Source organism: Leuciscus leuciscus (genome assembly GCF_965113295.1).
Source record: "Leuciscus leuciscus genome assembly, chromosome: 23".
NCBI lineage: Eukaryota > Metazoa > Chordata > Actinopteri > Cypriniformes > Leuciscidae > Leuciscus > Leuciscus leuciscus.
In genome coordinates this window covers 8,139,845-8,166,348 of record NC_138747.1, presented here as the reverse complement: position 1 = coordinate 8,166,348, position 26,504 = coordinate 8,139,845, and the positions used below count along the sequence as shown (strand labels likewise).

Below are 26,504 nucleotides of genomic sequence, written 5' to 3'. Positions count from 1 at the left end.
GAATGAGGAAAGACTAGAATCTCCAAAACGGTTTTTATATTATGTTATATTTTCAATAACATATTTTCGAATTAGCAAATCAAATCTGACAAATCACACTCTGGCTAAAAGTAAACTGGTGTTCTACAGCAAATAAAATAAAATAATAAAAAGGCAGAACTTCCATTCCCACAGCCTCCATAATGAGCGTTGACATCTCTCCCATTCATTTTCCTATTAGAATTCTGTCACCTGTCAACTTATAAATATTTCTTACTGTATGTCTCTGCTTGAAGGCTGCATTATTGAACCCAAGCATACATGTAAGGACATCACCCTCACAGACAGAGAAATAGAGTGAAAAAAAAAAAAACTGACCATAAACAAATAAAAGGTTTTTGTCAGTCATGCATTTTCACATTGTATTTACTAAAAACAAACAGAAATAAGAGCCCCATATAAACCGCCAGCCATTATCTTTAGATGCTGACAGCCCTCAGCCCATCAGTGCAGAGCTGCAGGTGAAAAGATGTAACTGTAGACATATAAGACTGTGTACAAAACATGAGTGCTGACAAGCTCACTCATTAAACTTGACCGGGCCACAGATGCAGGGTTTATGTTACCAGCCGGTCCTGTCACATGGCAATCCGATATCTCGAAAGAGAGCCATCATCTCTGTGCCCAACACCTCACTGGAAAGACAGGCCTAGAGCCAGGAGCTATCTTTAGGTATTTCACTAAAGCTAGTGGATAGTATGAGGAATAAGATATGAGAGGAGTACGAAGAACTTGTTCGAACATCACCCTGAGGCGGACGAGAGCTGCGCAAAATTATTGTTTATGCCACCGGGATTTCTTTAATTACCTATTTTCTCTGACAACATTTATGACATCAGGACAAGTGCGTTGGCAACCTGCAACATGTCCGTTGGAAATTTGCAAAGAGTTCCTCAAACTGTAAAACGACATGATGCGAGAAAAAGAAGAAGGAAAGGAGGTGGGAAATGGATCTCTCTTTTATTTCCCAGAAAAAAAGGCCACAATTCCCACTGTGATAATGTACCTGAGAAAACATCTGTTGAAAGAAAAAAGATCTGTTGATTGGACAACTGCCAACACTTAATAAAACATGTTCCCCATCGTTTGACTTTGAAACAGGATGCCGTTTTTATCGTTACCTTCTACAACATCTACATGTAAATTCCCAGATGTGTGCTCTGTGAAATATAATGCTAATGTAGGAACTTTGTCTTTTGATAAATAAACCAGGGGTAAAGAAGAAAATGAAAGAAGTAAATAAAAGAGAAGCAAACAAACATCCTTAAGTGGATACTGCCATTTAAACAGTTTAGCAGAAGTAGCCCCGTGGGAAGTATTCCAAGAACCCTTCGGGGTCTAGAGTGGCCCTGCAGGGGAACTGACGCAATCTGCACATAATAAAAGGAGAGATGGTGCTTGAAAGCACAGCTTGTGATTGAACAATGCTCCATGATTTCTGACACACAGAGAAAGGACGCAGCAGAGAGCTGTGAGGACTCGCTTCCCTGTGGCCAAACGCGCTGCAACAGACAGCTGTGTGTGTTTTTGCCGTGAAGACGAAGAGAAAACGATCTGTTTGCATTGATTGAGAGTAGAATTTAGAAGCAAGTTGCTGCTGTTTTCTTTGGCTACAAAGTCTGGATTTGACAACCACATTTACTAACAGGTGTGACTCGCGGTTTGCCTGTTCATTCAATTATCTTGCAGTAGTGGTTCGAATATTGGGTCTCAATCACTTTCGTACTTAAATGTCTTTTAAAATAAAGGAACAACTGAACTGAAATCAAATGGACGCAATAATCGCATGTCTTTAGAGAGTGTCATATGTTTGCTGAGAGTGAAGAAACTCTAAAAGATTTTATATGGGAATGGTTTGGATGTGATTTATGTAAATTACTAACCTTACATAGTTGCTCATTTAGAATACTCTACATTCATTAACACCAGAACTTAGGGAATTTAGGGAAACAATCATGTGTGTATGCATGCGTTGTGAATTAGGAGGAAATTTGGTAGCACTTTATTTTACAGTCATTTCCCGCATGTACATACTATGTACTTATTATAGCAATTACAATAACTGGCTTATAGTTAGCCTATACTAACCCTGAACCTACCCCTAAACCTTAACTTAACCCATGTTACATAAAGTATATGTAACATGTATAAAGTATATGTACTGGTAATATAATGTAACTATATAACTATATATAGTTACATAATATTACCAGTACATTCTTGGGGAAGTACACTGTAAACTAAATATGGTCAAATAAAGTGTAACCAAAACATTTTCTCAAATGGTTCTGTGCATATAGATACGAATAATCCACGCAAGTATTAGTGAACGAGACCCATTTTCTGTCTATATGTGAACACCTGTAACCACAGCAATTGAAGTAAATATCAAATATGGCAACTTTTAATAATAATAATAATATAATAATAAACTTTATTTTATATAGCGCTTTTAAAAGTTGCATCTCAAAGCACTTTACAAAGACATACAGAAAAGATACATTGAGATAAAAGGAAAAAAAAATTGAATCAGACAATCAAAATCAATTTAAAAGACATTGGAAAAAAATATTAACACCTGAATGTCACAATTTTCACAATTAACCCCAATTTTCTTTCTTTTTTCTTCTTTTTTTTAAGTTAAATCAACTCTCTACTGCATGTGTATGTAGAAAAAGAAAAAGAGCACAACTCAAAGCAAAAGCACTAAAACAGATCTAATCTATTCTGTTACAATTTGAATGTAGTCTTTCACTATCAGTGTGTAGGATTTCATTTAATTCATTACATCCAGCACAAACTTAAGCCATGTGTTAAATTATTTGGTCCACTGTCAGTGTTGGATTCTTTTATTAAGGACTTGTAATTTGATTTGACTTTGTGTTTAGCCGCCACATTGTTGCATCAACTATTTACAAGTTGCTCCAGCATTCAGAGTGAAGGAACAATGGCAAAGGTCAGCCATTTGACACATGTAACCTAGCAGACTGCTAGCTTAGCATCCGCATCATTTAAACATGCAGATGATGTTTTCGTTTCTAATTAAAGAGCACTTGTCTGATTGAGTGTCTCATCTCAAAATCTAAGCGCCACATGGCTAAAAGGGCTAGCTGGAAAATGGTGCCAGAAAAAGAGAGAGAGAGAGAGAGAGAGCACACACAACCATAAGCCATCTGAAATGTGGGCGTCACTCTGCCCGACATCACTGACACAGTCTAAACCATGTACATCAGGGTTAGATTATCCTACCATCCAAAACAAACAAGCACATAAGCAACCAAACCTTTGACAGCAACTCCAACGCCAATGCCTTGAAGCGTTAGCAAGGCTAGCTTTAGCCATTACTGCTACAAATATTGACAGTGAGTAACTAGGACTTGTTTCCCAAACACCCCATCGTGCAACATCCTTGTGGCCAAGGATAGAGGAACATGGTGTTTACTGTGAAATCAATAGAGAGAAAGAACATGCAGGTATAGTTCAAACAAACTCCAAAAAGTACACTGACTACATAATGCTCTATATATGATTTAAAAACTTGAACATAAAACAGTTTAGGATGTTCCACACCAATACAGTATGTCCATCAATGAGTTCCTTTCCATTGACCAAGCAAATTAGCTTAAGTGCCTCAATGTTTTCTGCCTCAAGGGTCAAATCTTGTGGTCTTATAACATTTGCTGGATTATTTATCTTTTTTTCACATTTAACACTTTAGGTTTTGGTGCTTGCTTAAGTAATTAAATAACCTCTGCACTATGGGAGCATTACTTGCAACCCTTTGCAAAAATGACAAAACTAACATCTCAAACTACACAACTCTCCTAGATCAACACAGCTCTTGTCCCAGACTCAGACTTTCAATCTTAAAATATGAAAATCCATCATTAAAAAATGAATTATTAAAAGCATAAAATTATCTAAACAAAGTCAGCCACTTCAATATTTATGAGAAAATTGTTTATAAATGTTTCAAAAACTGTCCCACACTTGTGGCATCGTTTTCACACCAACAAATAAATCCTAACAAATGTTCTCAAAAGAAAATGTACTTGTTTGGGAGACAAAAGTGACAAAAAAAGTCACTTTCAATCAAGCTTCTTTATTTATTTATTTTTCAAATTGTGCAAAAAAGTTTGATAACAATTTCATTTTTATGTAGGATATATACAATTCTAGCTTTTAAGCATCCTAAAAATAAAGTGTTTAAAGATTTATTTGAATTATAAGATATTTAAGTTTCTTTTCTGAATGTTCACAGGGCCTACAGTTTGACAAAATATGAAATATCAGCACACTTGGAACACTGTAAACTATAGCAGTGTCTCTGGCTTCAAATTCACTTAGATAAGATGTATTTGGTCACGAAAAAGAATAGGAAGAAATCCGACAACCTCTCATATCCGTTCATTTCTCAGAACCATATGTATCAGTCATTCATCCATTCATTCATTCGTCTGTGCATTTGAAGCCACGTCGTCAATCTAGCCCAACGACTCCGGCACAATGACTTTCTCATGATTAATTCCATCGTTCAAGCGGAACTGTACAAAGGCGGGGTGAAATTACGAATGCGTTTATGAGTTATTAATGGCCTCGGCCCGCTGGTTCCCAAACGGGTCTGGGATTCCAAATCCACGCAGGGTGGACGGAGCTGGGTTATTAAGTATACAACTCAATAAATAATTCAACGGCATTACTTGGATTTCCAGAATTGCCATACATTATATATGCAGTTCAACAAATGTCTCTGCTATTATACACATATCTATACACTTCAGCTTTGCAGTAATTAATCACATAAATGAGTGCCAAAAAACTACAGAGATCTTTTCACCCTCCCTGCTACATTTTTCATGCCGAGGTTTTGACACACTCCAGCGCACCCAAAGAAACTCAGCAACCACGTGAAGGAGGAAGGGAGGGGAGGACAGACGGATGGATTTTTTTGTTGTTTCTGGCTTTGCAGGATTGATTTTCATCTCCCGAAGAACTGGGCTAATCTCAATCCTTCTTCTAATCTGTATCTAAACCACTTGAAACCCAAGGCTTCTTCACAGATGAATACAAAAAAAAAACTTGTCAAATATGGTGTCTACTTGTGCAACATAGATGGTTGTGCGTCAATCTATTTCAGAAGAAGGCATTCTTATGAACAACATTCATCCAAAATATGAACACATTCTCTGAAATATGATTTTAAAAAGTGAGGTTTTGTGGCGACGCTCTCTGCTGTTAACATGAAGTGGTGAGAGAAATTTCAGACGTTTATCGTGGCATTCTGGTCTTGTCTTGTTCTGTTAAATCTGATGATTTATTAATGAGCCGGTAAATATAGCAGAGGATCGGATGAGTGCGGAATACACACGCGCGCAATAAACAGCCACACAAATCACGAGGTAAAGAAATAAAACCCCTGCAACTCTAGAAGGACTAAAGCTGGAGAAATCAAACAAACAAAGGCAGGATTTACTGTATAGGGTCTCATGTGCACCGTTTAAGCCTAGCAGACAAGTACTGTTTAGATTTCCCTCATATACTGCAGAACACATCGATCACACGCGTATATCAAAACCGGCTATCAATAATTCAGCGCAAATACGCCATCTGAAAATATGAACAAGACACCAAGGGCAGAAGAAAGAACAAATTTAATACGCAAGAGCTAAAGAAGGACAAGGTGGGGCAGAAGAAGGGGAAAAAAAAAACACCTCTTAAAAAAATGATTATCTTTCCTCTCTCTCCCTCTCTCTCTCTCTCAGTCTTTTGTCTTTAACTCAGAACCATAAACAAATGCTGTATTTCTCAGGCTTAAAGGGGAGAAAATGCATCTTTACAATTACTTTTTTTTCTATAGACTCCATTTTTGCAATTGCAATTTGATGAGAAGAGAAGTGAAGAGAAGAGAAGAGAAGAGAAGAGAAGAGAAGAGAAGAGAAGAGAAGAGAAGAGAAGAGAAGAGAAGAGAAGAGAAGAGAAGAGAAGAGAAGAGAAGAGAAGAGAAGAGAACTTGAAGGACAAACAATGGGCTGTTACACTCATCAAGGGGAATTGTTATGACTCAATTTGCCAGCACACATACACACACACACACACACACACACACACACTAATCCCCCTCCCACACCGCACACACACACAATGTATCGTATAATGCAGCATGGAAGGACAGAACCATTAGCATGCATGACTGTGCTCACACTCCTGCTGTCCCACTGCAAAACACACACACAGTGAGAGAGAGAGAGAGAGAGAGAGAGAGAGAGAGAGAGAGAGAGAGAGAGAGAGAGAGAGAGAGAGAGAGAGAAAGAGGGCACTAAACAGATTGTCAGACATTGACTCTCAGTCTCATGCCTTGCCATTTGACAGTATTTCGCTTCAGTTCCCAAAGCAATACATTTAGAGCTCGTGCAGCAATCTGATTACCTGACAGCTGCTTTTATCGCACAATTTTGCAAAAACAAGTTGACAGAAACCCAATCTCCATGAAACACTGCGACTTCACTGCACGACACAACAACATTATGCCACAAGCACAACTACAGCCCTCATATCAAGGCAGTTACTCAACAGCGTGATCTGTTGTCATCTATTTTCCACTCCTCTCTTTCTGCATTAAGTGCATTTAATGGAAAGAAACAACTCAGACGGACAATCCCTGGAGAGGCATCACTATTGTCCAGCAGAAAACTCCCTCCAAACGCTGACCTTTACAACCGGAGTGTGTGCCCTCCCCCAGCGCTACATGAATTGCTACTCCTGCCTTACCGGTTTGACCTTAAGTGACTCATTTGACCTCTCTATTTAGGATAAACAAACAGATGAAAGCATCAAAAGATTTTAAATTGCATGCAATTTTCACTTCATAAGCATCATTACATTGACACGCATAGAGAAAAAATACATAAATTTGAAAGCGAACACAGCATGTGCATTCAAATCAAGCCTCATTCACTTTGCTATGTGCTCACAGTACTCTGAACTGAAGGCAGACTGTCGCCACCTTGGGGACACTTTTATAGCCTGGATCACCAATGCTGATGCTCACAGCAGCCTCTGGCTCATCCTCACACACATTTCCACTCTCTCAAACTAAGGTAAGTAACAGTAAAAACATTATCTTTACCTTAACAGTAAATTAAGCCCAAATAAAGCAAGGGAATTAATTTTCCTGAGTGTGTAAAAAAAAAAAAAAGAAAGGATTTAACAAAAAGTCTGCAAATAAATCTTAGCTTTTTTTTTTCTGGCCTCAGATCTGAGGTTAAGTATGTTTAAAACATGAGGACGAATTTGAAATGCTCTCTAGGTGAAAAAAAAAGAAAAGAAGGGAAAATCCCCTGATCTCGACCACTGAAGATTTTCTTAAACCTCTCTTCGCCATTAAGTAATAGATTTGGACGCCTGTGGTGCAATTAAACGTTATTACATCCGTTTATCCAGGAAACTTTTCTCGGCCAATCGAATTATACCCCTCATTCTGTTGTGCTTTCTGAGAGCACACAGCCCTGGCGCTGTAATTGACCCTAAACCTCTTTTCATTTCAGACGTATTACTTCAACGGCCAGCTGTTCGTAACCTCTGGATCAGTTATTATAAAACACCATTACGGAGCCCCGGGTCTTACCCTCTTGTTGTCGCCGGGCCTGATGGAAAGCATTTACAATTCCCTTGTGCAGCTGTGTGGCAACCAGTGGGGACTGTGTGAGTTTGTATATTTATATATTTGTTTATATATCCATTTATTTTCACCTTTCAGGCTATCTCTAGCTCTGATGACAGATGCAGATGACAGCCCCCGGACACATCGATCGACAGGGACTGGAAAGGGAGAGATTTCTAACATTTTTTATAACCTCTCAACTGGGATTCACATTTCTATGGCTCTCTTTTAATCCCACTCTCTCTCTCTCTCTCTCTCTCTCTCTCTCTCTCTCTCTCTCTCTCTCTCTCTCTCTCTCTGTTCCAGGCCAGAGGAGAGGAGGGCCAGATTGTTTTACGGGCTCAGTAACAGGATAGCAGATCTGCCTCCTGCCACACTTCTGCTGTAAATAATGGAGAGTATATCCTGTACTATATGGATCTGTGTAAACACAGCATGCACTCTATGTATGTGTTTTGGGACTTGTTTGTTTTCAGAGACAGAGTGATGGTAGTGAGAGAGAAGAGCATTTATCTATGCTGTAGTGCCTGAGTCTGTGATTTGATGAAGCCTATGCAGTTATTCTGCTAATTAATAAAGGGCCCAGAATAATGGGCCTCACTCTGACCTCTGACCTGCAGCTGGGATGCAATGAATAGCAATGAATAGCAACACACTCACTCACACAATCATGAACAGACACACGCAGAAGCAAACACACAGATCTAGAGAAGGTTAATCACACAAGATACCCATTCAAAACATGCATAATATAATTCAAGATGCTCTGTTGAGAATAACATGCTCTTTACTATCAATACTTGCTCTCACAAATTCATGCTTATCCACAAAAACACAATGCTTCAATTAGCCACAATGCTAATGTGCTCTGGGTGGTTGTTTACTTCATTTCTATAGCAACACTGTGGGATGAGTTTTGCGCCAAAGTTAAATACTTAATGTTGGAGGTTTGTTCAAATCACTAACCCTAAATATGAGCAAAAGCAACATGTGATAATATACACATTCTCAGAGAGTTAACTACAAAAGACAACCCTAAGTAGAAATACTACAAAGAAATATGTATATAAAATAAAGCAAGAGAGAGAGAGAGAGCTAAATAAAAAATTTTGCCAGCTGTAATCTCAGATGCTGCACACACACGCACACCTGATGTACAGAGTTTAAAGAGGTGACTTTAGCCTCATCTGACACGACAGATTTCAAATGACTTTAAACTGGCTTAGCAGCATAGACACACATAAGTTGTCACTGGCTTAACCAAATCGCTCCACACAAAGACGCATTAGCAAGGAATGAGGAAAATCTGGGAAAGCTCTTTCTTTCTTGTGGTGAAATGCGGTCTGAACGTCTTTAATAGAGAGAGGATTGTCACAACGTTCTTGAGTATGAAGGTGACAAACCTGCTGAATAAGTAAAATGTTAAGGGTGTTAGGTTTAGGCTGAAAATTGAAATGTTTGAGGTCAAGATAAATTACATTACATTGTATGAAAACACATTTTCATGTATTGGAAAAAAAATGAAAACATCAATTCTGTCATTGTAAGAGGCAAAGTGTAGGAACCTTACATTCAAAGCGCCACAGGAAACTACATATTGATTGAAGCTCTATTCATTCGCAATATAGTAGCTGGAAAAATATTCTAGGCAAGAGCAGCAAATCATCACAGTACGGCCGTTATGAAATAACAAACCTTCAGGGCTGAACCTGTCAGTGCATCAAATCTCTCCACACCAGAGGTAACATCAAAACAATATCTCCAGAACAGAGTTATGTTCCATACTCAATTTCCTCTTAACGCATTACCTGAAACAATATGAGCAAAGCTAGATTTCAAAAAACGATAGCGAGGTGCTCTTCGGCATCTGGCAAGGAGTGGAGAGCGACTCGTGTTTCATATTATCACTGGTTGTGATCCCCTTCCTCTCCCCCCCACATTATGATTCCCTCGCTGCTTTGTATGCACATACATCTACTCATCCATTCATGTATTGACCTAGTGAGACAGAGCAGGATGAGAGGGGGATGGAGGGTAATAAGGAAGAAGAATATAAGTTGTCCTTCCTACCTGTATTATTGACATCCTGTTCACTGGCGTCTCAGTGGTGTTCGTAACAGGTCCGGTGAAGCTGGTGTGACAGCCAACATGTCCTTGAGGAACGCTGAGGTTGTTGGCAGTGGGTTTGAGGTACATGACCTCTGACCTTGGAGAGCTGAGGGGCAGACGTGTTTGGTAGTCAAAGTACATGGGCGAGGTGGCCAGAGAGGGACTGCTGACAACGTTCATCACGTTCATGGTGTCCCGTTCCTCCACTTCGCTCTGCACCAGCATGATGTCATTCTTGTTGAGCTTCTTCTTCTTGCCTTTGCCGAGTTGTGGGTGAGTGTACTCAGCGATGCGACAGTTGTATGTGCGGATCTCCTTGTTCTCCCGTTTGCACTTGACTGCGATGGTGATCATAGCTGCAAGGAGCATGATCGAGATGATACTCAGGGTTACTATTAGCGGGAGCGACATGTCCCAGTTGTGGTGTTCCGCGTTGATGCGCGGTTCACCCTCCGGTAAGGGCCCTGAGTAAGCTTTGACGATAAGTTTGGCCATGGCGGAAAGTGACGGCTTGCCATGGTCAGTGACCTTAATGATGAGCTCCACAACAGGTGCCACCTCCTCCCAAAGTGGCTGGGCTGTCCGTACCTCGCCTGTCACTGAATCAATCTCGAACAGGTGTTCCTCATTCCCATCCGAGATCTCATAGGTGAGCCGACCACTCTCACCAAAGTCGTTGTCCACCGCTCTCACGGTGGTGATAATGTGTCCGACTCCCACATTCCGAGGTACATGGATCTCAGCAGTGTCATTCTGAAGTAATGGAAGGACAATTACAGGAATGTTATCATTGACATCCAGCACGCTCACACGGACAGTGGTGTTGCTTTCCAGGTGAGGGTTTCCAGAATCCTTCGCCTGGACTTTAAAGTCGAAATACTTGGTTTGTTCATAGTTAAAACTCCTCAGGGCATAAATTGCACCATCAGTCGGTTTGATGTTAACGTATGTAGTGATAGATTCCTCGCTTACATTAGAGGGAAGGAGGGAATAGGACACAGTACCGTTTTGGCCTAAATCTGGGTCATGTGCCAGAACAGAACCCAGGTATTCCCCTGGGATGTTGTTTTCAGGCACCTGGAGAAGGTAGACCATTTTTGTGAAGCGGGGTGCATTGTCATTTTCATCTAAAATCTTAACAGTGAAAGACTTTGTTGAGTTCAGGGGAGGGTTGCCATTGTCTTTGGCCACAATAGAAATGTTATACTCATCTTTTACCTCCCGGTCCAGAGGTCTGTCAGTCACTACTGTGTAGAAGTTATCATAGTTCTCCTCCAGCTTGAAGGGAACGTTTCCCAAAATCCTACACTGGAGCTGCCCATTGCGGCCTGAGTCTTTGTCTGTGACTCTGACAAGCGCAATAACTGTCCCTGGAGTTGCTGCTTCACTAACCGCCCCCTGACGCACCGCAACGAAACCTATTGACGGCCAGTTGTCATTCCTGTCAAGCACTTTAACAGTGACTTTACAATGGCCAGGAATTGGGTTGGGGCCTTGATCCTTTGCCTGAACATCAATCTCTATAATTGGGTTCTCCTCAAAGTCGATTTTACCCTGAATCTTTATGACACCCGTTCGGGGGTCTATTGAGAACAGCTCTTTGATCCTGTCTGGGACGTAACAGCTAAAAGAATAAGTAACCTGCCCATTAATGCCTTCATCGGTATCTGTAGCATTTAAATCTATCAATACTGTGCCTAGGGGTGCATTCTCAGGGATCTCTACTACATATGAGGGCTGATCAAACACAGGGCTGTTGTCATTGGAATCAGTGACTTTAACATTGATTTGCATTGTTCCTGATTTGGGATATTCCCCTCCATCTGTGGCAGTTATAATTAAAGTGTGATGGCTACGTTCCTCTCGATCTAAGGACCTCTGAACGACCAATTCAGGGAATTTAGTTCCGTCCCCTCTGGATTTGACATCCAAAGAGAATATACTGTAATCATCCCGCGTGATCTGATATGTTTTCAGGCCATTTTCCCTAGTGTCAGCGTCGTAGGCAGCAGCCAAGGGGAAACGTGTGCCTGGGGCTGCATTCTCAGATATGTCAATATCGATCTGATCAGAAGGAAAGCTTGGTGCATTGTCATTTATGTCCTGTATCTCAACTTTAATCATGCAGATCTCCTTGTCATTGGCAAACACTTCCATAGAGAGCTGGCACTTGGAGTTTTGTCTGCACAGTGATTCCCTGTCGATCCGCTGTTTAGTGTATAATAGCCCACTTTCGGGATCCACATCAATAAGGTGTGGGGCGGAGTTCTCCAACACCCTGAAGTTGGATTTCTTCCCCTGCTCTCCCAGTTCCAGCTCTGCATCCTTGGCAATGTTTCCAATGACGCCCTGAATTTTCTCCTCAGGTATTGAGTAGTTCAAGTTTTTCAACGTCAGGGCTTGCGCCCATAAAAGTAGGAAAAGGAAAACAGAAAGATGCATCCCTTTCAGTGAGAGTGCCTTAGGTTTGTGATGCGTTTTACGCCTCCGACCTGTTGATCTTCCCAGAAATATCACAATTTATACTTTCAATTACTGAGCACACATGCTGCTGATTCATGATAAAAAATGTATAAAGTCATTATGTGGGCTTTTTTTTAAAGCTTGAATGCTCTTTTCTTAGCAGAGCTCCCTTTATCCTGAGTTTTTACAACAAACGGTGAGGCTGTACAGCTAATTTATATTCTGCTGAACGCCCAGGCGCATTGGAGGCATAATCACAATCCAGTTTCCACAAAGAAATAGCCTTTCCCAGCCTCTTCGCCTGTAATGAAAAAAGAAAAGAAAAAAACATTTCTATTTCATATTATTGCATGTAATATTACACTTAATCATGTAAATCCTGACATAATGATTTAAACAAACACCTCGTGTCTCAACATATGCGCTTTTTTTCTCTGTACTGTGACCGCGTAATTCTAATGCGTAATTCCTCATTCCCTGGCGAACGACGTGGATGGCATGTCAATCTAACCTTGAGATGCGTCGAGCTCTTTACCACTAAACACAGGTGGATGTTTGTGTTATTCTGCTCTCAACATGTAGGCTAAGCAATGCGTCGAGGATGCGCCATGTGGCACGAAGAGCGTTACGCGCATCAAACGCGCAATTATGGATAAAGGTGGTGAGCAAATAAAAACGGACAAATCTCTTTCAGTGTCCCTGCGTCCTGAAACAGCTGCTTAACTGATGCCATATCTATAGCCTACCTTGCTGTCTTAAGGCAATCCCTTGAATGCAAAAGCGTTGAAATAAGCCTCTTAACCGGCATAATCCTGCTGTTAAATACAATTCTTACATAGTCGCATAAAGCAGGGAAAATGAAACACAATCCTAGATGGTTATTTATACTGCGCTTATTGAATAAATACGAGTATAAGCTGTTGCATCCTCACTGACACTGTGCGCATCCAGCAGCTCAGGGAGCATATATGACATGTCGTCTCATCTTTTCTTTCTTTTTTTCTTCTTCCAGGGTGACACTTTGAAACAGAATGATAACGAGAAACATCACACAGACTTACCTGTAGCCTGCTATCCAGTCTAAGCACAACCATCACCAAAGACGAGTTACATCCTTAATGCACCTTTCCGATGAGTGGAAAAAACTCCAACTAGACTGTATGGAAAAATAAAGTGCTCCCCAAAAGTGCGCTTGTAATGTCAATGAGGCTGATTAGGATGCAGGGACTCTCCTGCGCTCGTGGACTCAGGCTGTAGACGCTTCAGGACATATATCTTGTCCCAGGCGTAAAATGTACATCCACAACCGTTGATATCACCAGCGCGAACAGCCTCTTATACTGCAATGATGCGGGGTGAGACATCCCCGTGATAAATGCGTCCTGGCCCCTCGGGAGGCTATCCGTCTAGTCCCCAGTAGAAAATAACCGAAAAGAGGAAACACAAGAGAGTCCAAAGTTTAAATGTAGAAATCAACCGAAAGTGTTCTGTCCAATCCGACTGTCACTAAAAACCAGCTGTCAATAACGGTACGGGAATAAATGCACTGTGGCGTGCCGGTGTCCCTTCAGCCTCCTCTGTGCGTTTCTCTCTCTGACTGTCTCACTCTGTCTCATAGTGCATTAAACATTGTTACTGATCCGCCGCCAACCAATGGATGAAGGAGGAGGGGGTAACGTAGCCAATCAGATTCTAGGAATTCAAATTATAGGCGGGGCTTTCAAAGAGGTCCTTTATGTGAGTGATGTGGACGCGATTCTGAGCGCAGACGGGAGTTTATAAAAGACTCTTGTACTTTGAGGGCTACAAGCGGGGTTGGAAATTGTTACGTTAAAGAAACTGTGCGACTCTCATGGCAGAATAGGCAATATTCGCAAATTGGTCAGTCTGTTTCCCACCCACAGCACGGGGTGGTTTTTGTTTTGTTTTACTAGAATAATAATAGTGACTATTACTACTAGTGACTGTTATTAATACTAACAATAGGCTATTAATATAATTTATAACAATACTGAATGATATCCAGTATAATATGTTTAAAATAAACATATTTCTGGTTTGGAGTTGATGAAGAGGTACTAATGAACAAGAGCTAGATGAATGAACAAGCAGAAACGTTACATTTATTTGCCTGTAGGCTACACAAGATCATAATTTGGTCTTATTCACTGAGCTTTCTAGAACTAACTGGGCAGTTTAATAGGTTGAAGTTGCATGCCTGTCTTGTTTCTCCTTTTTCTCAGAATGTTGGTGCTCTTTTGACTTTACATTTGACCTTCGGCTCTAAAGAAGGAGAGAAAAACAACAGAAAAGGGTATTTTTAGAACTAACAAAAAAACAACAACAAAAAAAAACAACAAAAAAACAGGAGTTCTGAAGAGTCACTATTTAATGAGTTGTCCATTAGCTGAAGTAATTCTCAATATCTGTAATGATTAGATAGGAGAAAAAGTATGGCATGAGAGGTAGCATCTATGTGTTTCTATATGTTTATCAATTATGTCCGGTAGACAGAGAGATTATAAAACAGTTTATAGAATGTCTCTTAAGACAGACAGCCACGTTTAAAATGATCTTGAATATTGGAATACATAGGAAAAACATGGAAATATTTAAGGTTTTCAGACTAGTCTACACTCAGGAACACAACATTTAGCTTTAAAATGCTATATAAATGCTTTATGAGTTGTGCCAAGCAGCTGAAGGATGAAAATGGAATAGAAAAACACAAGATGCTTCCATCAGCTCATTGGGCCCTCTAGTGGACATCTTTGAACCTTCAACTAGAGTTCCCCTCGTTTTTCACTCTGTGAAGTTCATGACGGCACATTACGTGCGTTGTGTGTGTGTACAAATTTATTGTACATAGCGTACTTATAGTATATTTAATGTTGTATATTATATTGTTATTATTGCGTATATACTGTATTTTATATCGTATTTTTATTGAATATTAAATATTTATTTGTGTACATATTTTATGACATATCTTTATAAAATATTTATTTGTGTATTTCATATAGATAATGACTTTATCCATATAAGAAACAAATAAATAAATATTGAATATATATATATATATATATATATATATATACAGTATATTTTATATACAGTTTGTATATATATATTAATAACAAAATATATATTTTTTTAATTTATATAATTATAGTTTAATAGTATCTAATAATAATTATATATTTAATACATTTATAATGTAGTGCAATTCTCTGAAACAAAAATAAAGATATCTAGGTAGCAATCACCCCTATCCACTGATCAAGCGTCAGTCATGTGCTGTAATCCTTTTTGATATGGCACGTAACAAAAAAACGGTTCTAGATCCGCTGCCTTTGTCTGACGCAAGTTTTCATTTGCTGATCGCATGGGCCTAGCTCATCATCAGCCGACATGGGGATTGGAGCCGCTGTCTGAATTCATTGTGAATACCAGCGCATGGTCCCTTAATATTCTAGAGATGCTTCTCCATTGTCATATCATTACAGGGCTGCCTCTGTAATGCAGGCTGTTTGAAGCCTCTCTGTCTCTAATGCCCTTTGATTATGCGCTGATAGAGCAGCGTTTGATAGTGCTTCAGCTGTAAATCTTCCCGTTCAGGCTCAATGTGGGCTGCTGTATCCTTGACCTTGAGCGTGACCTTTTCTCTTGACTTCGATGATGAGGTTTTTCTGTTCTCTGGGAAGTGGCGCACATATGTCCTACTCATGAGGTGTTATAGGATGGGGGTGTTTATCCATCTTTTTTGCATCTTCCCTCTTATGCCTCTTCTTGACATAGAAGATGCATATGGCGTTACTGGCAAGCTGAAGCTCACATGTGAATTAATTCAGTGGATTTTGAGGGACTTTATGAGAGAAGCCATACGGCACATGTGTTTGCGTGTGTGCTGAGTCAAATCTCTTGTTGCTTGTAGAAGCCGAAAGCTCCCTTCTGGATTCCAACTGAATCTACTTCAAACTCTAGTGTGTCCTGAGGGTCCAGCCTTGATGGAAAACCACCAATGCCACACAATAGAAGCCCTGTTATTAACAGCTGTCTCTATTAGTCCAATTAAATTGCCTTAAGACACGCGAAAGAAGACACATTTGGACGGATGGAAGCAAATAGCTATATTAAAACACAATTTGGAAGATTAAATTTCAATTTAATGGCACAGTTTTTCTTCAGGTATTAAGACTGTGCTAGGGCCTGGTCTTTTTGGACTGGCTGCCTGAAAAGCAGAGTCTCTGTCTCCTTCTCTCTTCCTTCTATGGAGATGAGGCTTTTATGTGCTACAAAATGAATTTTTTTTTTTAATGTCTGCCGAGGACAATTCTCAGAGGAGGCGGTTTGTTCAGTGTAGCTGCCCTTTCCAGTAACATTTTCATCTGCGTTTGCTCTCTTCTCCTCTTGTTCTGTTTTGCAATGGTAAGGGAATGGAGGGGTGTGTTAGATCAGAGCTTTTCTGTCCCTGCACTCGCAAAATGACAGCAGAGAAAATTTCACACATCTATGGACGGACGGACGGACGGACGGACGGACGGACGGACGGACGGACGGACGGACGGACAGACAGACAGACGGTCTGATAATTAGATAGATGATAGATAGACAGACAGACAGACAGACATACACAGATAGATAGACAGACAGACAGATAGTCTATCTATCTATCTATCTATCTATCTATCTATCTATCTATCTAGACGGGCGGACGGACGGACGGACGGACGGACGGACAGACAGATAGATAGATAGATAGATAGATAGATAGACAGACTATCTGTCTGTCTATCTATCTGTGTATGTCTGTCTGTCTGTCTGTCTGTCTATCTATCATCTATCTAATTATCAGACTGTCTGTCCGTCCGTCCGTCCATCTAGATAGATAGATAGATAGATAGATAGACAGACTATATATCCGTCTGTCTATCTGTGTATGTCTGTCTGTCTGTCTGTCTATCTATCATCTATCTAATTATCAGACCGTCTGTCCGTCCGTCCGTCCGTCCGTCCGTCCGTCCGTCCGCCCGTCTAGATAGATAGATAGATAGATAGATAGACTATCTGTCTGTCTGTCTATCTATCTGTGTATGTCTGTCTGTCTGTCTGTCTATCTATCATCTATCTAATTATCAGACCGTCTGTCTGTCTGTCCGTCCGTCCGTCCGTCCGTCCGTCCGTCTGTCCGTCAGACACAGAAAGATAGATAGATAGATAGATAGATCTATCTATCTATCTATCTATCTATCTATCTATCTATCTATCTATCTATCTATCTATCTATCTATCTATCTATCTATCTATCTATCTATCATGACTTGTATCACAGGCCACCCACACACCGAAAGGTCAATAAACTAGTGATAGAAGTACACAGCTGGTCTCACCCACCCACCCCTACTGGGCATTCAGTGTTGAGAACAGTTAAGCAGGCTTTCAGATCAGACACCACAACACCTCAAGAGAAAAAGCCCCAGTGTCCATCTCACCGCGAGCCAAGCAATAAATGTCTGGGTCAGACCTGGAGCAGTTTGAGAGAAGAAGGTTTCCACTTTACCCTGCTAGCCACCCTCAATCCGCCTAACAGCAGGAGGGCCTTGGCTGAGCGGAGGAGGAGAGAGCGACAGGTCTGCTGGCTTCATTCGCTCTTTCTGTGTGGAGTCCCTGCCATGCTGCATTCAGAGGACTGGTAATGATGCTGAGGTGATGTCTGTCTGTGAGAACCTTGCCAAGCTGGATTCAGAGACATGACGCTGAGGTGTTTGTGTGCCATTCTGGATTCTAAGTAAAAGTGCAAGAAAGTGGATGTATGTTTTTTTGTAGCAGACCATGAACCTTTGTTACCTGAGTTGCTGGATGTATAGAGAGATCTCACTAATTTACACTGAACAAACAGAATAAACTGAAAACAGATTTGGTTGGACCCATCAGTAAGTCCAGGCATAATATTTGAATGAGTTAGAATATGTTTGTATGTGCGCGCTTGTTGTGATGAGGACAGATGTGGGTTAAAGTTCAGAATTACATGCCATTATCAACATACAGTACACTCTTACATCCTTATATGTTCTTGCTTATGGAACAAAATGGTTAGCATCCAATTAGACTTTAGATTTAAGTTTACATTTATTAATTTAGCAGGTGATGTTATACTAAGACACATTATCTGTCTGGGCATTAGTGGTGGGGTTTCTTCAGAGACTCTTTGAGCTAGATGCTGACTCATTCGCTCAACCGATTCGTTCAATACACTGATTCATTCATGTATGAAACAAGTGTCCTTATGAATCAGTCAATGAATCATTCACTTAACCCATTAATTTAAAACAGCTGATGTCTGTTTTATGCAACCCGATCTCACGGGAAAACGTACAAATTTTACAAAGTGGCTAATTCGTACGAATTCATACGACCTCACTCGTACGAATTAGTACGATTTTTGCAAAATCGTACATATTTTACGAATTGGCCAATTCGTATGAATTCATACGAATGACCTACCCCTGACCCCGCCCCTAAACCTACCCATCACGTGGGTTTAGACAAATCGTACAAATTCGTACGAGTGAGGTCGTACGAATTCGTACGAATTAGCCATCTTTTTATCATTCGTACGAATTCGTACGAATTGGTCGTGAGATAGCGTTGGTTTTATGAGTGTCACTCAAGCATTCAGTAAAAATATTGACTTAACAAAACTATCAATCAATCTATCTATCTATCTAAAACACAGCGCTCAGGTAAAAAGGAGTTCAATTTAAGCGCATCTATAAACCTTGCGATTTTTTCTGAGTAAATGGCACCATGTACTTGGTAAAATCAAAATCACAATTTACCTTTATTTCTGATTTTGATTCAATCTTAGTTAAACTCGCCCTGCCACTATAGAAATTGGGAGCGCATTGATGAACTTCAGGGTTCGCTCTCTCTTTTCTTCTTCCACCTGCTCCCCGTGGAGCCAAACTTCTCTTTCTTTTTCTCTCTTTCACTTCTGTCCTGCAGGTGTGAGATAAGCTGACAAAGGCGAAATTCTAATTAATGTTTCGTCAGTCTGAAACACCCTGAGAACGTGAGATCAGTGGATGACAGTGATTTAAACTGCATGCACATACAAATATACCACTTTAATTGATGTTTTGAAGATTAAATTCAGAAATAAACAGCTGAACGTTTCTTGAGCTTACATTAAAAGCAGCCCCTTTGGCCATATAAAAACACATTAAATTCCTTGCTATCTTCCACATATATAATTTAATCGTTTTTTTTCTTGAATTCGTTCTACCTTACAGAAATCACACAGACAAACCATTTAATCACCACTGTGTTATGAGACTAACAACTCTTATAATGCAGGAGATGACAGGAAGTTACATATGACTTCAATCATTAGTGAAATCATTCCGCTATAACCTTAAACCCAAGCTCACCAAATAATAAATACAGCTTGCACAACTTGTTATTTACAGTCAACTGCAAATTTCCAGTATGTATCGTTTCTAATTAGTATGTGTAAATTATAAATTTATAGAAAATCTAAGATAAGTAAATAAAAAAGCATGGCAATCAACATTTGCATAAATCAAGCTTTAACAGTGTGGTAGTGTCCATCAACAGATCTACTCATAAACAAACCCAAATAAAATATTGATTAATGGTATATCAACTCTCGACAGCATCTGTTGCAGTAATGCACTTACTGTCTTCTTGTATTTATTTTTTTAAAGCACCTTTAACACAACTCATGGTCGACCTAAAGTGCTGTAATACACATAAAGTCAGACAAAATAGAAATACAATACAAATTAGATAAGTTATACCTGGTTAAAAGCTATTGAAAATAAATGTTTTTTAAGCAAGTTCTTAAAACTAGGTAACCGTTCTAACAGAAATTGGCAAGTTATTCCAGAGACTTACACTCTGAAAAAGCTTGTATTTTTGTTAAATATTTGGTATACCCAATAAGAATTATTTGGTACAAATGAATGATCTGGTGCTGTCCAATTCATCCCAAATCATGCTCTTAAAAGTGTGTTCAGGTGAAATGCCTTGCCCCATAAACTTTTTTATTTCACGTTCATTACTGTACATGATTTTTGCTTTATTTTATGAACTGAGACACAAGTTTTATGCCTCAGTTGCTGTATTTTACCTGGAACATTCCTTTAAAAGCTCTTTTCAGCCTAACTCAAATCACATCCCACACATAGACTGTACATCTACCCATCAGAATATTGTTTTTGCTTCTTTAAACTAAAACCCACTTGAACACAAACACCCACATTTTCCGTTCACTGTAATTGGTGTGTAATGCTGTTGTTCCGCATTCATCATATTGAGTTGCCCATTGTTTTAAGCCTCAACAGGGTTGGTGTATATATCTAAACAGGACACAGACTTGGCAGGAGAAACTAATGCTCTACATGTGATTATTGATCAGCCCTGAAGCAAAGCCAACTTTGAAGTGTCAACACTGCAAGCAAGCCACAAGGAGAAACACTCCACTCCATACACGCTTCCTGGTTTTGTTGTGTCTTGCGCTCGAGGTGTTGACGGGCCGTTACAGTACGAACCCATTGAGTGTGTTCATTGTAGATGTGGGATAGTTAACCAGTCTCCACAGCCCAACATCTCAGCACTTTTACATCCCTTTTCACTGCCTTCCTCTCTGTGTTTCTCTCATTTTCCAGCCCTATGGGCATGATCATTGTCTATATGAAAACAGCGCACAATCACTATACTCAAATCTATTTCTGTCCTAGTGGGAATTGCAATAAATTGGTTTGTGTGAGACAATGCTCTTTATAGAAGGCGGGGATGGCCTCCGCGCTCTCATTTGTTCATCTCAGCCGTAAGGACGGAATAGAAACTTGCACTACTTCACACTAAAATGGGTCAGAGGGATTTTTTTTTCTTTGTTCTGGGGAGTTGGGTCAGCACATGATTTCAGGCGAGGCACATGAGCCCTAAAGATGTAAAGAAATTGTTTTAAATCGTTAAAGTTTTTAATGAAGGCACCCTAATAGTTCACTGGGAAAAGTCTGAGATTGATCGAATTGCATGTAACAAAAAGCCACGATGCCGCCATCCTCGAAAACTATGAATGAAACTACACAAAGAAAAAGAAAATACATCGCAGACTGGAGTAAATATAGGTTAGCTTGCCAGGAGGTTAAACATGATTTGAGAATTTAATCTACTGAGAATATTCAGCAAAATTTAAAAACCTCAAACTGTAAAGATAAAGTAAAACTTTCCTTTTTAGCTCATGCCACGTTAATATTTTTGCATACCGCAAAATACAACAGACCTATGCAATTCATGGTAATTATTCAATATATTATAACATTTAAATGTCTGATACCATATGTACTGTATACTGAGCAAGAAAGAGATATCACATCAGAGCTAATAGAAGAGCATGGGAAAAATCAGGACGAAAAGACATTCATACCCATTTACACCCGAAATTAAAATCTATTTCACAAACGGGCCGTGTAAAATGTTTGACGAGCCGATCACTCAAAACAGCTAGTGAAAAACACATGCGACCACATCACACGTGCGGTGTGAACTGTAATCTATCCTGATTCATCCCTATAGCAATGGACCACCTACTCACCTGTCAATCAAACACTGTGCTAAAACAAGAGCCTTAAATTACAGGGTGGGACTTGATTTTGTCAATCAATTGGATTGTTGTGATGTCAAGTGAGTGACAGGTGGTCCTGAAACCGTGACAGTAAAAGAGATATTGCTGCAAGATGGAGGGAAAGTTATTTGTATTAAAGATTGCAAGAGCACATGAATAAATAATAATAATAATGTGTACTGTTAAATCATGAATAAATAATATGTTAATATAACATACATATACATTCTATTTTTCTATGGGATGTGTATGTATTTATATCATGGACAACAGCCACAAAATTGTAATACTGCCTTCATAATAAATTACTTGACTAAAATAACTAGCATTCAGCTGGACACACTGAGCAACAGTGGACAAACTGTGTGTCTTATCAACATGCAGATAAATACTGACAGATTAAGTGATGAAAGCAATCATGAGCCATTAAATAAACAGAGGCTTTACCTGCACGTATAGATTTGATCAGTTTGTGTTTTCCCTGCAGGGAATCAAACCTTAGTGTTGCTATTCTACCAGTTGAGCTACAAAAAGAATGCCATGGAGAATGTTTAAAAAAGTCACTTTTATGCTCTTGGTTGCATATTTGTAGGTGAAGCATCCTATTCACAGTAAATAAATCCCCCGCTCTCACATCTACAGTACTGTATGACAAGTGTGTATGTGTGTGTGTGTCTGCTGAGAGCTCACAGAAGTGTTTTCACATGATTGACAGCCTGACTCATGAATTAATAATGTGAATCAACACGAAATCTTCAATAAATCCATCGTCACTTTAATCAGAAACAAAAAAATCTCTCTCAATATCGCTCCCGGAGAACATCAATGTAACGTTGCAATTATTGGTGTTAAAAATCGGACTGAATGAGGTTAAAATTATTCCGTTCCATATTCCGTCAGGTTACTCTACAGAACCAAACATTCACTCCTTTCTTCATTCCAACCAACAAAGTAATTATAACAAGGTCAAAGACTCTATCAAGGATGAAATTCTTTTCTTAGCTCTTAATTTAGTTTGTCCTTGACTAATTCACACAAGCTAGTTCACTTTTTGTCCTCTCAATTACACTTTATTTGAGTTTTTTTGCTTGGAGTCTTTATAGTGTATATATCAAATGAGAGAACCACTTAAGGGTGACAGAGTCATGCATTTACAAAAAATGTAATGTAATAATGCACTAAACAATGAAAGGTATATGTGTATACATGTTTTAGATGGATATTTGGAGACCGTGTCACAGAGCCAGGATGAGGCTGAATCGTGCCTGAGGAAGCTACTGTCAGGCGACTCTGTTCTCAAGCTGCAATTTAGCCCACAATTATTGTTATTATTCACCCGAAGAGAAAAACGAGGACAAGGGGTCATTTTGGAGGAAAGAGACCGAGCAGGAAGCGAAGAGGAGAACAATTCATTGGATTTCTCCACTTATTTATCTTCGGTTACTTTGGAAGATTGGAAATCATGTACAGTACATCATCTTTGTTTAAATTGTTTTTTGGTTATAGCCCATTACAGACCTTTTTCATATAAAAGCTTTTAGGATCAATTTGGGACAATAGTCGCAGTTCATCCCAATATGTACAGATACATTTTTTTAAAAAGATGTATTTTATTTAAGACGATTATGCAAAAGTTTGCCCAAAATTATAATTACTAGACATTTTTTTGGTTTTATTCCAATTATTCTCAATGGTGACCTCATTAGGTTCTCATTATAATAATACTCATTTTGTTATCATAGTACATGTTTTTCTTTTTTATTGAAATACCTTTTTATTTTAACACTATGTATACATATTTTACAGTGTTGGGGGGTAATGCATTACAAGTAGCGCGAGTAATCAGATTACTTTTTTCAAGTAACTAAAGTACCTCATTACTTTTAATTTACAACAAAATAATTGCCTTTTCATATACTGTAAGTGACAAAATTTACTTTGTTTTCCCATTTATTGACTGACACCTCTCCTGTCCCCATGTTGAGAGAAATCGGGAATAAATGCAGAGGCGTTGTGTGCGCTGTGTAAACCTGATGATTATTGTAGTTCTACACTAAATGTGAGAATGCATTTACTCTTCTCACTTGGACAAAAACAGATTCAGTATTCCTCAAAATGAATAAAAACAGTTAAATGCAAACGCAAACCTACAGTAAAATTATTTAATATCACTTTATTAACTAATGTCTTTGCTGCTGACCTTCGATGATTTCCAATTCAACCATACCAATAATACATTTTTTTGTTTGTATTGCTGAAGTAAGAGTGTTGAACTTTCTTCTTATTCTTCTGCAATCCAGAATGGCAGCACAGCTGAAAGGTTTGTTTGAGCTGCGCCCTCTACTGTACAGGCTTAAATTAGCATGTCCTTTGGTCTGAGGCCTATATATTTAAATTTTGGTTTAAAAATGCCTTTGCCAAAAATTTTATGTTTTTTGTTATTAAAATACAAACAAGCAAGCCCAGCTCTGCACCAGGTGAGAAAAAGCCACCGTCTTTCAGATGAGACATTAAACCAAGGTCCTGATTCTCTGCGATCATTAAAAATTCCTATATAATTCCTAAAAATTCTCTATAAATGTACCAAATGATTATAATTAATATTATTAAAAAAGTAACGGCAAAGTAACAATGCATTACTTTCCATGAAAAGTATACTAAGTAACCCAATTAGTTACTTTTTAGGGAGTAACGCAATATTGCAATGCATTACAGTAATATGAATTTGAAGAGAAACATAAAAAAAAAATACAGTAAATAAAATACAATGGTAACATCTGTATTGTCCTAAAATAGGCTTAATTTCCTTTAAGCAAACTAAAATGTATTATTTACATATTTTCATTTTGGGAAGAAACATGACCTTTTTGTCCCTTTTAATTTATTATATATTTTTTTTAACATTTTACTTAAAGCCTTTATGTACAGTGCATTATAAAGGTATTCATATATGTTTTAATGCATTATACAGTATATATATTTAAAATAACTGTAACCAAAGTTGAAATGCAGTATAATATTTGCAGATTCTGAAGTTGGTTATTTGTAAGGTGTTTTAAAGCACTATACTTTCTAAAGGTGCAACAATGAATCGATAATTACAGTACAACTGTTATATTAATACATTAAAATATCATAACTATTATAACATACAATGAATTATAAGGTGAATTTGAAGGCATAATTAACATATTAAAATACTTTTATAATGCATTAAAGGCCTTAAGTAAAGTGTTACCTTTTTTTTTGTGTGAATTTAGAAAAAACTTTTTTTTGAAAAGCTTGGATTCATATTATGAAGGGGTAAATTGAGCATCAGCAAATTGCACACTGCTTTTCTGACTGAAGTAGCAGAAACCCATGAAAACCAGGCCATAATTCCATTGAGGCACTGCTGGATCACGTTACAAACCTGTCCAAAATACTTCTGAGGAAAAAAGGGGCTCTGAGAATAAGACACTCAGTCACATCGAACTCATCTTGACTCGTATTTTTGCCAGTGCGCTTCCGTTAAGAGCAGCCTCTTATGATCTCACAATGCCTTCTACGCACACTTTGATGTGGAAATAAGGGTTGACAGTGTTAGTTAACAGGGTGGGGTTAACCACTCAGCCCAGCGCACTCCATGGCTTTCAATGGGAAGATACGTCAGGATTCCCTGCAGAAATGTGATAAATAAAACATTTTGCCATGCCTCATGTCATTCCAAACCTGTATGACTTTCTTTTTATTTTTCTGTGGAACATAATAGAAGATATTTTAAAGAGTCTCATTGTATTTTTGTCCATACAATGAAAGTCAATGGAGTCTAGTGTGGTTGCGACCCCATTGAGTTTCAATATGTATATCAATGCTACCAACAGATTTTGGAACTGACAGAAGAAGGATCAAAATCAGTCAATCGCTAAATATAAAACAGATAATTCCGGTTCTAGATGCTGATTGGACAAAATAGTATACCACACATGAAACATTTGGTTGAATCCAGCTGTTCGGAGGATTTCAAAGGCAAATTTGCCTGCGCCCAAACATATTGATCCATCTTTCTTGATGTATTTCCGCCCCCTAAAATAGCACCTATTTAAATAGCTGTCAGACGGATCTATGTCCCACTGATGCACCTGTGAAGAGACAATGATTAGAGATTGATGCTTCTCACCGCTGAGATAAAACAAATCACTCTTACTCTCTCTCTGACTTTCTCTGCCTCCTCCTTCCTCTCTCCTCTTCTCATCCTCTCCCTAAATAGCTGTTAAGTGTTTGTTCTTTCTCGCTCTCCTTCTGCCTCTCTCTCTCTCTCCCTCGTTCTACGCGCCGGCTTGTGTTTCCGCGGTGTATAAATGGAAGCGTGCTTGTGCAGGTATCGAACCAGCAATTCACAGCTGGTTCCTGCTATTATCTTCAGCTACAAAGCCAAGTCAGGCATGTAACCCATTTCAAGTGTCGTGTCCCCTCATGCATGAGCTGTGTTCACTCTTTCTGCCTGCTCACATGTGCTCTCACTCTCTCCCTATCGCTCTGCACTCTTTAATGCCAGGCGGAATCAAGGAGGAGTGAAATAAACAGTATTCCCTACTTTCT

General features: G+C 39.0%; 1 protein-coding gene across 1 annotated transcript in view; it reads right to left on the bottom strand.

Annotated features, from left to right (window-relative positions):
- Nucleotides 1-13,855, bottom strand: part of pcdh17 (protocadherin 17) — a 71,002-nt gene extending 57,147 nt beyond the window's left edge. Inside the window, exons 1-2 of the mRNA XM_082156059.1 lie at nucleotides 13,333-13,855; nucleotides 9,770-12,572 (exon numbers count right to left, since the gene is read on the bottom strand). Coding sequence (XP_082012185.1) covers nucleotides 9,770-12,250 — 2,481 coding nt within the window. The 5' untranslated portion in view covers nucleotides 12,251-12,572; nucleotides 13,333-13,855. The remainder of the gene's footprint in view (nucleotides 1-9,769; nucleotides 12,573-13,332) is intronic.
- Between the last annotated feature and the right edge of the window lie 12,649 nt (nucleotides 13,856-26,504).